Consider the following 14529-nt stretch of genomic DNA (forward strand, 5'->3'; position numbering starts at 1 on the left):
TGTAAGCCATAATCAGTAATATTAAAATAACAGAAGGCTTGCAATATTTGAGTTGATTTGTAATTAATCCAGAATGTATGAAATTTTAGTTTTTTTAAGTGCATTACAGAAACTAAAGAATTTTATCACAATATTCAAATTTTCTGAGACAGTCCTGTATATGTATGCATGGATGATACCTCATTGTTGCTGCTTTAGAAGAAAGGGCAAGTGGGGATGCTCGTCACATCACGTTTACATCGAATGGAGCGTCTATCATCCTGCTTTCGTTTAATTTTGATAACACGTGCCGTGTGACTGTTTGTGGCCGGGGTTGCCAAATCCTTTCCCCCTTTCTTGTTTACAGTGTGTTTAGCGGGGTTTTGTTTTGAAGTTAAAGAAGAGAAAATGTGGCATCCTTGAACGAAAGTAAAATGCCCTTCACAAAAACATTAATGGACCAAAAATGCGCTACATTGAGTTCACGTTGATCCAATATTAAAGTTAAAGTTAAAGTCCCAATGATTGTCACACACACAACTGGGTGCGGTGAAATTTGTCTCTGCATTTAACCCATCCCCGAAGGGAGCAGTGGGCAGCAGCGGTGCCGCGCCCGGGAATCATTTGGTGATCTAACCCCCCAATTCCAACCCTTAATGCTGAGTGCCAAGCAGGGAGGCAATGTGTCCCATTTTTATAGTCTTTGGTATGACCCGGCCAGGGTTTGAACCCACAACCTTCCAGTCTCAGTATATGAACATATGAGTGAGAATATTAGTTCTAAATTTTAGTTCATTGAACGCGTTCAAGTGCAGCACTGCCTGTTAAATATGGCTCGAAGCTCCATTCTTCACACAAAATATTTACGTCACCATTTAGAATCGGGCTACAACAGCCACAAACCAAGCACCAGGTACAACAATCAATCACACTCTCCAGTGTTTTTGTTAGTGTGTGCGTACAGTGGGTGCTAGCGACAGTTGCTGTAACATGACATTGTTAGCAAGGTGAGGAGGGGCTCCTGTGCAATGGCTGTGGAGACGCACTGTTTTCGGGTGTAGAGTAGCGTGAAGCAAGTGTAACGCCTTGCTCACACCTGTGTTACATGTCAACTTGCTCCCATGTTATCTTGCTCCCCGTCTCGAGTTACGCTTGTTAGGGTAAAGCGAGTTGCGCAGTCTTGTCTTCAGGGATGAGAACGGCGAATGAAATAAAAGTCTGAAAAGTCGCCGGGGTCTGGGGGCTGCATGCCCCACTGGGGGGGCCACAGGCCCCTATTGGGGGCCACAAGGCCCACAGGCCCCCCCCATATAAAAACAATTTTCTCAACGGATCTACACGATTCACCAAAATGATATTCCCGACGGAAAAAAACCACGGAAATCCGCGGATCCGTGGAGGACTCTCATCCCTGTGTCTTTCGCGACTGCAGATTCATCACAAGCGACATGGAACTTGCCTGATTGCAAAACTGTTCAAATTCTCAATAAAAACGTTGAACGAAACGTCTCGTTTACATTTACGACTGACTGCAAGAAATAGCAAACACTAAAAAAAAATAAATAAATAAATAGAAGAGTTATACGCGGGATTTGAACCCGTGACGCAAAGTAACAAAGAACAGCCCACTGACTGTCACCTTAGCCATCATGCTGTCGTACACTCACGCTGCCTCCGGCAAATAACCCAAAACCAAATTACCCAGCGAGGGTACGAGTCGATCTGATGCCTAGTGTATACCCGCCCATGTTAACTGGCTCCTCGGAACCAACTAGACATGGCCGCGTTCTCAGGCTTCTTGCCAACCTCGCAGTAGGGCATTATGCAGTTATGACATGATCAACGTTCTAGACCACTGCCACAGCAACGGAGTCACCAATGTTATATTGATCGGCTTTGGGAATTAATAAGAGTGTGGAGAGAACAGAATTTTACGAACGGTCGCATGCGATGCACAAAGGGTGAGCGGTGAGGTATACAAATGTTCACTAATGAAAAGGTGGTTTACTTGCACAGCCCCCCCACCCCCCAAAGATGGTTTGTTGTTCTGTTAGGTTTCACATCAGAGCACTCTTTGCACAATGTTGACTTTCAAAAGTCCTTAGAGGCATTTGAATTCACGCGCAATAATTTGTTAAATATATTTAGAGTGTGTGGGGCGGGAGATTTGGAAGTTAGTCGATTGGGTAAGACCTGACGCGTCGCATGACAGACAACCATTCGTGAAATTCTGTTCTCTCCACACTCTTATCAATACGCAAATCCGATCAATATAACATTGGTGACATCGTTGCTTTAGTGCTTGGACCCATTCCTTATGTGTCTATAAAGTTGATCATGCTTTCCAATGCTTTCTATTCCTAGTGAAGTGCGGCGCACTACCGCGCCGCAGCCATTCTGCACCCGGTGTGAGCGAGGCTAGCAGGCTAGGCCTAATAGGACTGACCACTGCCAAATGTTGACGTTTACTTTAACAATGGTGGCAAACAGAGTAGGTTTGGCGATGGAGCCACGAAGTGTGAATAACTGTACAGGACACCAGAGAGAAGTTGCAAAAAATTATATATTGAAAACATTTCCAAATCGTAACATTTACAAGGTCTAGCTAATGATAGATCTATATGTATGTTTTAAATTTATAGTATGGGAATTGCCCATGATAATCAGATATGATTAAAAAAACAAATTATCACAAAATGTGAAGAAAAAATCAGTATATTCTCTTAGGGTGTTTGTTGTATCTCAGTTCACCAATACCACTTTGCAGCAGTGGGTGGGTAGCTCGCCATCAAATTGTTGCAGACAAAAAAAAGACCTAAAACAGGGGCAATTAACTCTTTGAATGCCAAGCTTTCGCAGAAAAAATAACCTCTAAAATTCCAGCCGATTTTGAGCATTTTTACACATTTTGTAAAACCTACAGAATAGTGTGTGCTACGGCTATAAATACACGTGTGGTACCGAATGAAAGATTGGACACTCTTCTTCCCTTCTATAAAACATGAACAATAATGAAAATGTTTTTGATGGCAAAAACATTTATTTACATATTTGTTTGTTTATTTATTTATTTATTTATTTATTTATATATATATATACACGTGTGCAAACAGCAACACTTTCACATTTGACAAGCTATTTACACATTTATGGCTATTCACAGAAATGTTTGCGTGGTGCTTAAAATTAGTGTGCGTGTTTTGCTGTTTAGAAGGGATGTATTTGTGCGTCATTGTATCCCGCATCAGAATACTCGTCAGATGACGGTGATTCATTCAACCTGTGGCAAAAAGCACACACTACGTGGCTTGTGATGCGGACGTCCGTGTCTGTCGTGTACTCCAAGCCATTTCCTCTAGATTTGCTCCATCGTTTTTGTCAGGTTTATTTTACTGACGTGTACTATAAAGTAAAGAGAAAAGACTCAGCAAACAGAAATCACAATGAGACAAGAATATTAATTCAAATGTTTGCGCGGAGTGCAGTACAGATAGCTTACAACAATCTCACTACACTAAATATCTGTATTCACTCCTGCTCTTTTTATTTGGATTTGTCCTACCCACAATGTGAGACACAAGCCCCTAAGGGAGGGGGGAAGGATGTGGGCTATGTCTCGTAAGCAAAAACAAGACACAAGGTGTTACATACTTATATGGCAATATCGGCAAAACAATTTAAGCAATCAGCTTCTCTCTTTGTCTCTGTGATCAAAACAGGAAACATGATGTTTACTTGCCGTTCCATCGAGAGTGTGAGACAGCGGTTAGACGTGTTGTTTCTGGGAAGTATCTCGGTAGATGTTCTCTTTTTGCTGAGTTGTCAGCTGTGTCCTGCCTGACCCAGCCGTTACCTCTCTCGTGACCCAGCTGTAACCTTTCTTTTCTGTAGCACAACATAAAAAACAGCAAAGCCAAACAGCAAGCATATATTGCAGTAATATTGCAGTAAAGCATTGATTAGAGAACGCATGATAACATATATATATATACATTTTTCTAACAATTCCCACCTGTTTATCATAAGTTCTCGGACTATCTTATCACCTAAACGGCCACTTCAAAAAGATTTTCAGCCATGGGATCACATTTCACAAGAACAAATTTACACTCGGGAGGAGATAGAATCTTAATCATCATTGTCAGACATGGGAAACAAACCGGACAGGTTTACCACAGTAGTAGTAGAAGTTTCGCTGACGGAGTCATCGCTAGAGTGACAATTGTCGTCAGTCAAATAGTCGTCCCTCTGGAGCAACGAAAAAATTCTCAGCTGCTGGAGAGATAGCAGTTGTAATTAACCTGTTAATTAGAGATCGGAGACATGGAATGCAACAACATCCACACAAGTTTAAAACAGCAACAAAAACGGCAATGGAGACCAGACTTTCTGAACACATTCAACCAGTTGTTCCAAACCTCCGTATTCACCCCACTGTGTTCCTTCATCTTCCCATTCAAGGTCCTCAGGCCCTCAAGAGCCTAGAACAGGCTTCCATCAGCTGCAGTATTATTTGGAATAAATGTGCAGCATTGCTCACCAAACATGGTGCAGACACCGCCCTCTTTTGAGAGTAGCATGTCAATGGCCATCCGGTTCTGGAAAGCCATGAGGGAAGTAGCGGCCAGTTGGGAGTGGACCGCTTTAAAACCCGCCTCGGTCCAATTTGCAAGCCTCTGCACGTTGTAATGGATGTAGTTGATCCTGTGGACATTTTTGTTAAGAGTACAACACCAACACAGGGTGGATTCAAAACCAGCTGCTACCTGATTCACCAGCTTATACTCATCCGGTACTCCTCTAGGAATACCAATCGCGTCTATGTAAATTGGATCAGCTGCGCGCTTCCATTCGGCGCTTCGCTTCGTTCTCAGCCAGAATTCGGGCACTATGGACTTAGCAAAAGATGTTAGAGATGTAAGGAGACATCGGGATCAGTTAAACAGGAAGCAAAAGGGTTACCAAGGCGCAAATTCCAAAGCTGTTTAAAGGCAACCTATCATAAAGTTTGTTACTATTACACTAAAACCAAATGTCACTACGAGCAATGGGCGAAAAGGGGGCAGTGACGTTGGTCATAGACCCACACCATGGCGTAGCTAGAGCACCTAGCCTCTCACCGGTACCAGGTAGTCTAATGCATGTAAAATTACCCTTAGCTATGTACATCGGAAGAAAAAAGGGGTTTATGTTTTGTCATGGAAGAAACAGGATAAATCCTATCCCATTTAAAACAGTCATCAGTGGGTGATGTAGATGAGTTCAGCATCAAAACAACAGAACATTTTGGAACGACATTTGCTGGTATGATTTTCAGAAGAGGTCATGGTCCCATACATGCAATGCAACTTGGTGTTAGCCATCTTTGCAGCTTGCTCAGCCATAAGGAGCCAGTTGTTAGTTTGACCACTTATACCTGTGGAGGCCACAAAATAGCTATCTATATCAGTGAGGAGCCCACTTGTGATTTTTGCTCCGGCTGTTAGGGTATAATTATTCATACCTGGACGGTCGGCGATCGACATGGTTTTGTTAATGCAGATTACGACAGGGAAATGAGGATCAATCCCAGAAGACCAAGCCCACAACTGAAAACCCCAACAGGAAGTGTTAAACAAAGTGGCATTTGGAGGCCGAATCTGGCCATCGGGGTGTGCAAAGGTTAAGTAGGCTTGTGCCCTGGTTTTTCAAAGTTACTCGCTTAGCAAAAAACACAGCCTCTTCACTGGAACCGGAGGGCCAATATTCTGACATTTGTGTGGTGACAAGGGTACTCCAGTCAGTGCTGACCGGGTGACCAGTTAAATACCACCAATATCCGAGCCATTTGTCCCCAGTAGTGGGGTGGGCATTTTGAAAACCCTTTAAACTTTTCATAGGTATGGTAATAGTGGAAGATGTCTTCGGAGCCACCGTGAACATTAATGAGGTATTGTAAGTCCAAGACAAAAGCCACGGCACGCAAGTTGGAGCATGAATGATAGATAGCTGGTGTGCACACAACATGATCAAAAGGGGTTTGGGTGTCACGTTTATGTCTAGCAATCTCCCTGATTCATCTAGTTCAAAGTTAACAGTAGCCAGAACGTACACGGCCAATACTATTGAAGCAAGACAAATCAGACAAGCTACATAAAAGCTTATAGTTCACTTTGCGCAGGCCAGCAGTTTCTCCCAGCTTTTTATTAAGCAAGAGAACATTTTACGTTTTTATCTTTAGATCTCCGCAGAGTCAACGTCCTGAGCTTCAGGTCGGTGTATTGGAAGGTCTTCTGCTAGCTTTCGTGTCAACCCTGGATCTTGACACCAGGATCAGGCACTATTACCAGGCTTTGCTCACCTTCCTTATTTAAGTTGGGTCTGTGGAGATCACCTTTTTACAAAGAGATAAATGAATCCACGTGTTGTGTTCAGCTATTTTTAAAGCATTAGGCGTTGTGAACAATACCAAAAAGGGACCTTCCCACTTGGGTGAATGCCAATTCTTTTTCTTGATACTCTTGATCAAGACCCAGGCTCCCGGTACCACTTTGGGGTCATCTTGCGGAGAGATGGTTTCGTCATCAGTGTTACTGGTTTGGTTCTTTAGATGTTCTAGCATGTTCCTCATGTAATCGGACAAATTTTAATCATCTTTAGTTTCCCACTTGGTTTTAAAGTTAAAACATGGTAATCCACATTGTCGCCCAAACAGTTTTTCATACGGGTTTAAACCCACAGTACTTGTAATATTCACGTACAGTTTGTCCAGGTCTAAACATTTTGTCCATGCACTTCTTCACACGCGATGGTGTGCACAATGATTTTTAAGTCTTTATGGAACATTGTACTTATTCTCCCCATTGCTTGATTTACAAAGTGTTTCTCATTATTATGAGAATTTATCTCCGAAATCACATATCTTGGTTTTATTTCTTTACATAACGTTTTTGCCTCTGTTAAGGCATTCAGTGTTTTTGTTGAAGCCAATTCAAACCATTTTGAGAATGCATCTATTATGACCAGGCAGTATAACCCTGTGGATTGTGTTTAGCGTATGTTAAACAAGCTCTACCAAAAAAAAAAAAAAAAATTGTTTTGAAAATGTTTTGAATACGAATCAAATCCGTATGTTGTATAAAGCTGACTGACCAGCCCCACTATCCCTCCTCTTGAGCCATGTGACACGCACTGTGGCTCAATATTGCTGCCCATTTGTATAGGTTCTTAGGTAGGATAGGTCTGTCTTCTGGTCATTTATAGATGCCATTCTCTACTCTTGCCCCTCTTTTCGTCCATAATTGAATTTCAGTCTATGGACTTTGTCGCTTTACATCTTTAAAAATGTGTCAGTGATTTAATCTACTTCTTGTGTATATAAAATTTGAACTGTCTTTTGCGCTGCAGTTTTGCGGTTCTGTCTGCAAGCTTATTACCGTATTTGCCGGTGTACAGGTCGACTCGGTGTATAAGTCGACCCCCTAAAATTCGACGGAAATTTACGATTTTATGATATATCCTTTGTATAAGTCGAGCTCAATTGTTGCATTATATTAAACTTCAAAATTCAATATGCGAAATTTATTGACGAAATGTGTTCAAATTCCGGGAGGCCGTGCGCATGCGGCTGTTTATAAGCACCGCGGAGGAGATCGCGGCCGGCGAGCTCGCGCACGCCGCCCGGCACCAACGGGAGGCCGGAAATAGCTCCAAGCCGAGCGGATCGGCACTTTATAAGCACCGCGGAGGAGATTGCGGCACCTCATTGGACTTCCAGCGGCCGGCGAGCTCGCGCACCCGCCCGGCACATCCGGGAGGCCGTGCGCACGAGCCAAGTGGCCGAGAATAGCCCCCGCCGAGCGGATCGGCTGTTTATAAGCACCGCGGAGGTGGTCGCGGCGGCTCATTCGACTTCCAGCGGCCGGCGAGCTCGCGCACCCGCCCGGCACATCCGGGAGGCCGTGCGCACGAGCCAAGTGGCAGAAAATAGCCCCCGCCGAGCGGATCGGCTGTTTATAAGCACCGCGGAGGTGCTCGCGGCGCCTCATTCGACTTCCAGCGGGCCGCGCACTCGCGCACCCGCCCGGCACATCCGGGAGGCCGTGCGCACGAGCCAAGTGGCCGAAAATAGCCCCCGCCGAGCGGATCGGCTGTTTATAAGCACCGCGGAGGTGCTCGCGGCGCCTCATTCGACTTCCAGCGGCCGGCGAGCTCGCGCACCCGCCCGGCACATCCGGGAGGCCGTGCGCACGAGCCAAGTGGCCGAAAATAGCCCCCGCCGAGCGGATCGGCTGTTTATAAGCACCGCGGAGGTGCTCGCAGCGCCTCATTCGACTTCCAGCGGGCCGCGCACTCGCGCACGCCGCCCGGTTCAAATTTTCTCAGTGCAACGCACAATGAGATGCATGAGAAACGGCCTTGGTTACCATCACATTTGAAGCGATGAATACGAAGTTAAATTTTATGACTCGGTGTATAAGTCGAGGTCGATTTTTTTCGGTCGATTTTGGATCGAAAAAGGTCGACCAATACACCGGCAAATACGGTACCTCTTGACACCTTATCAGTCTCGTGTGTGTGTGTGTGTGTGTGTGTGTGTGTGTGTGTGTGTGTGTGCGCGCTGCACACGTGCATATAGCTACTGCTTCCACAACTAGCTTAGCAAGTAAATGGATGGCCTCCCCGAATGGGGAGCGACTCAGCTTGCAAATGATTAGACATTTTCACTTTCTTGTAGTTTCTTTAGTTACTTTTCAATCATTTTCTCATCGTTTATCACAAGAATCTTAGAAATTTGAAAAAAAAACAAAATGTCGATTTTATTTTACTCAATTGCATGATTCAGAGAATCCGTATGTAGTAAAGTGTTGTATGACTACAAATAATAATTAATAGTTGTTGTCTCTTAATTCTAACTACCGTATTTTCCGGACTATAAGTCGCTCCGGAGTATAAGTCGCACCACCCATAAAATGCCCCAAAAGTGAAAAAAAACATATATAAGTCGCTCCGGAGTATAAGTCGCATTTTGGGGGGCAATTTATTCGACAAAATCCCACACCAAAAACAGTCATGAACGAGCAACAACAGGCTAAACGATAGCAACAACAGGCTAAACGATAGGTATGCTAACGTGACAAACACAAACAAAGAGCTGAGAACGGGCCTGATGTAACATATAGAGTGATTAAGGACAACTATTACATGAATAACATGTTTATAAAACCATTGGTGTCACTCCAATTCATTAAATCCATCGATCATTCGATACGATAGCAACAGGCTAAACGATAGGTATGCTAACGTGACAAACACAAATGAGGAGCTGAGAACGGGCCTGACGTAACATATAGAGTGATATAGGACAACCATTACATAAATAACATGTTTATAAAACCATCGGTGTCACCCCAATTCATTAAATCCATCGATCGTTCTTTGTCAACAATGGCTGCGCGTGGCTGAGGGCGCTTGCACAATATTCCACAGGCTCATATAACGATAGATAAACTATATTTTAAATAACTATAATATAAGCAATAATATTATCAAACCATCCGTGCACTTTAAATCCATTAAATCCATCGATCAAATTCCTCGTCCTTTGTCAACATCGCCGCGCGTGCGCCCTGACGTCAGCCTCGTCTTTATTCCACAGATCTAGTATATAACTATATTGTAGCGTTAACAAAGTACAAGGATAGACGTAGGTTTGGTAAACGGCTCTTTATTCCACAAAACAAACTTCCAAGCGTGTGGCGGCGTGGACTTCCAGAGACGATAGCTCCATGGCAGAGGACCGGGCGTGCGTAATGGTCATGTCCGAGCCCCATGCACCGTTCGCGGACAGCCACTCGACCGAGCGCCGGCCCCCGACTCAGTAGATTAGGACCGGGCGTGCGTAAAAGCCATAATAGTTTTTCAAACCTTCTATGTCACTCCAAATCCTTAATTCCTTTAAACTCTTTGTCCTCCGTGTCACTTAGAAATGATCACCGCTAATGATGCCGGTGTTGTCCTTACGTGGGTCGCGCCGCGCGGTGCCACTGACGTCACTTGAAATAGTAATCCATTGGTACATCACGGTTCTCCAAACTTTCTTTCTGCTGCTCGATTACTGTTTTCAGCTGCATATTTTACAACTTGAAGTTTGTAACTTGCAAAATATGACTTTCTTTTTGGTGCCATTTTTCTTAAGCCCACCCAGTTGATGAGTCACGGCCAACGGTGAAATTTAAAGCGCCGTCATCCAGTTACGTCTGAAAATATATATATTTTTAAATGTAGTTTTTTGTTTTGTTTATTTGGTTGTTTTATCAAAGACAAAGTCTGCTTTATTGTCGATTTTTTTTTTTTCATATACCAAGACACACAAAGAGATTGAAATTACGTTCCCACTATCCCTCGGTGAGATAGTACACATATCCATACAAGCAACACAAAAAAACCCAAGAAGGCATAAACAATGAATAAATAAGAGTGTTGAATAAATGATAAATAAACAAATAATAATAAATAATAATAATAAATATAAGAGGAGCAAACAGACAGTGGACTTGGATATGGTGCTTTAAAGTGTTAATTGCTTTATTTGATGTTTTCTCTATTTTTTATGTTTTGAATATGTTCAAGATAAAGATATAAAAGCATGTTAAGTGATCAACTATACTAAAAATAACATGGGAAGTGGTCAACTATACTTTTAAGTGATGTCTTAATGATCAAGTAAAAATTTGTGGGAAAAAAAACATATATAAGTCGCTCCTGAGTATAAGTCGCCCCCCCACCCAAACTATGAAAAAAACCCGCGACTTATAGTCCGGAAATTACGGTAACTAAATCGCTCTCCTATTCTCAAATGTAAAAACTTGTATAGTCTTGACACAACCAAGCGACTATTTCTTCTGAATTTAGCTTTGAAATGTCGTTATCTCATAATTTTGCTTCATCCAATTCACTTCTTTCCACCTCTCAATTTTTTTTTAAATTTTTTATTTTTATTTTTTTTTTATCAGAGCTAGGCATTAATGGAGTGTGGAGCAGTTTCTGCCCCCCCCCCAAAAATTGCTTGCCTTTCTTCTCTTCTTATTTTTACAAAATCGCTTTTGTTTAGCAGTGCAATCAGCAAATTCTTTTGTGCACCTACATTAGCCAATTTCATCCTTTTAACACATAACACTGACAGCACACAGACAACACAAAAACTTACAGCAGAGACACAGCTCACAAACAATACCAACAAACAACGCTGCGCAAACGTCATCCTCTCTTTTGACGTTTTGATTATACATTAGGTCTGTCACATCTTCCTTAAGCATCACTCTGCTTCAAACAATCACTGAGAAACTCACTCTGTCCCTGCCCCGCCCGCAGCCATAGCATCCCCTGCGCGAGGGGGGGCGCGGCATCAATGTTGATTGGTCACAGGCTGGCCATTTCCTGCAACAATCATGATGCCGGCCCACCGCCCACACGAGCATAGCACAGGCCCACGTGAACAGTCCAGACCCGCGACTACACGCGAGTGCAGGCACGCTCATCAGTCTCACCCTCTCAAAGGGCAGGTCAACTTTGCTGTTGTGGCCTTCGTCATGTTCACATTCGACATCTTTCAATGTCTTCTACACAACATTTGTTGTCTCATTTGTCCACACCCTCAGCTACGGCCCTCAAGCGAGGCCGTGCTGATATTGTTTCATCATAGTTTCTCTAACCAACTTAAACACACCATCGTCCACTTCTTACTTTCCCTATTATCGCTCAACTGAACATTCTCCATTACTGATTTCTTCCATAGAACACACATCTCACTCACACACACTCATATACACACCCACTCATGAGGATCCTCTGCGCGCGCGCGCACGCACGCACGCACGCACGCACGCACGCACGCACGTATACACACACACACACACACACACACACACACACACACACACACACAGACACACACACACACACACACACACACACACACACACACACACACACACACACACACACACACACACACACACACACACACACACCAGCACAAAAGGATGACGCATAACATATAAGACCACATAGAGCCCACTAAGAACACACCTATTTGCCCGTTTTTATTCATTTTCTTTTTGTTTACGCCATGTCTGGCATTAATTAATTGCTTGAGACTATTCAATGATTTTGAGGTCAACTGACCGTCGAAGTTGTAATCAGTTATCCATTTGTCAAGATATTTTACAGTTTCTGAGTTGACCCGTTCCATTAATTTCCAATCCTTGCTTTTTAATTCATGTCGGGGGAGGGACTTTTGCTTACTATTTGATATTCCCATGGTTTATTTTTCTAAATTTCGGAGTTGGCAACTCAAATGGCACCTACAGTGTCCTAAAACCCAACTTTATTCACAGGACAGTGGTTAAATGTTCGATGTGTGGTAAGTCTCCTTTCACCTCCCCGAAGGGGGCGGAGAGTACTTGCCGCTGCCTCCACACAAAGCCACTGTTTACAATCCTGTGCTTTAATATAGAGGAGAGCTCTAATGAGATCACTCTCAATCAAACCATACACATGCACACAACACACTTTTAGTCGACTTTCAGGCAAGCAGAGGAGTCCCCCCTCCTGCGGAATTTAACTAACTTGTAAGTTAGGGGGCTCCACAATGCTCCTGCGGAATTTAACTGCTCTCAATTACCTGTACTTTTATCAGAAAAACAGAGGAGTCCGCCCTCCCGTGGAATTTAACCAACCTATAAGTTAGGGGGCTCCACCACCCCAGCGGAATTTAACTGTTTTTATTTGCACTGGATAGGGTCTAGAATTGTCAAGGTTTTAAGTGACCTCTTGTCACCAGCCTTTCATGTCTTTTAGTGGAATCAATATTCGTACTCACGGTTTGCTGGTTCTCTTCCTCGGATGATCTCGTCAACCCCTCCGGTGTCCAACCGACTGATCGAGACAGTCCCGTCAAAGGGCTTTGTTTACCTCGGCCGAGGATTTTCGCCTGTGTCGACGAATCTGCTGGACCTCCGTCAGGTGTGTTGAGATCCCGGACCGAGACCCCTATTTCTGTCAGGTTTATTTTACTGACGTGTACTATAAAGTAAAGAGAAAAGACTCAGCAAACAGAAATCAAAATGAGACAAGAATATTAATTCAAATGTTCGTGCGGAGTGCAGTACAGATAGCTTACAACAATCTCACTACATTAAATATCTGTATGCACTCCTGCTCTTTTTATTTGGATTTGTCCTACCCGCAATGTGAGACACAAGCCCCTAAGGGAGGGGGGAAGCATGTGGGCTTTGTCTCGTAAGCAAAAACAAGACACAAGGTGTTACATACTTATATGGCAATATCGGCAAAACAATTTAAGCAATCAGCTTCTCTCTTTGTCTCTGTGATCAAAACAGGAAACGTGATGTTCGCTTGCCGTTCCATTGAGAGTGTGAGACAGCGGTTAGACGTGTTGTTTCTGGGAAGTATCTTGGTAGATGTTCTCTTTTTGCTGAGTTGTCAGCTGTGTCCTGCCTGACCCAGCTGTCACCCCTCTCGTGACCCAGCTGTAACCTTTCTTTTCTGTAGCACAACATAAAAAACAGCAAAGCCAAACAGCAAGCATATATTGCAGTAATATTGCAGTAAAGCATTGATTAGAGAACGCATGATTACCTATATATATACATTTTTCTAACAGTTTTGCTCTACCGCTATCACGAAGAGCAATAGTTTGCTCAGTTTTAAGCTACGTGAAAGCCGATCGCTTCCGTTTCACCATTTCCTGTCACACTATAACTCTACAACTACATTCTCTTTGTGGCATGGGGTTATAGTTTACGTCACCTCTTTATGAGCCCGCAAGAGCAACTCTGCCATCAAGTAGTTAGAGTTAACCACTACAATGCTCTATAGACTTGATTTTAAGTGGAGAGGTCTGGATGTCTTATCTACCCATTCATAAAAAATAAATAAGTTGTTGAGAACACTCGCCGACATGATCCTGCGTTCTTAATGTTAATACAAAGAGTTAAAAAACATGCAATTAGCCAAAATTCTTAAAAAAAAACAATTATCTGCATTAAATGCTACGGATACAAGCGGCCGAAATGAGTTTTCTCCGCAGGATGTCCGTGCTCTCCCTTAGAGAGAGGGTGAGAAGCTCGGTCATCCGGGAGAGACTCGGAGTAGAATCGCTACTCCTCCACGTTGAGAGGAGACAGATGAGGTGGCTCCGGCATCTCATCCGGATGCCACCTGGACGCCTCCCTGGGGAGGTGTTCCGGGCATGTCCCACCGGTAGGGGACCCCGGGGACGACCCAGGACGCGCCGGAGAGACTATGTCTCTCAGCTGGCCTGGGAACGCCTTGGGGTCCCCCGGGATGAGCTGGATGAAGTGGCTGGGGAAAGAGAAGTCTGGGAGTCCCTCCTGATAAGCGGAAGACGATGGATGGATGGATGGATGGATGGATGGATAAATGCTACAATTTATAGAACAATTCATTCCATGAATTAAAGTAACCTAATCATTCAATTAATCTTTTGATATGAAATTCATCCAAAGTATAAAACTAAACAATTTA

General features: G+C 43.6%; 1 protein-coding gene across 1 annotated transcript in view; it reads left to right on the top strand.

The window, feature by feature from the left end:
- LOC148398572 (uncharacterized) overlaps positions 1–14529 on the top strand; it is a 127196-nt gene that overhangs the window by 3255 nt on the left and 109412 nt on the right. The window contains exon 2 of the mRNA XM_088373099.1: positions 12820–12984. Coding sequence (XP_088229225.1) covers positions 12865–12984 — 120 coding nt within the window. The 5' untranslated portion in view covers positions 12820–12864. The remainder of the gene's footprint in view (positions 1–12819; positions 12985–14529) is intronic.

The sequence above is a fragment of the Syngnathus floridae genome, chromosome 4 (genome assembly GCF_059516105.1).
Source record: "Syngnathus floridae isolate MCC-2025c chromosome 4, RoL_Sflo_1.0, whole genome shotgun sequence".
NCBI lineage: Eukaryota > Metazoa > Chordata > Actinopteri > Syngnathiformes > Syngnathidae > Syngnathus > Syngnathus floridae.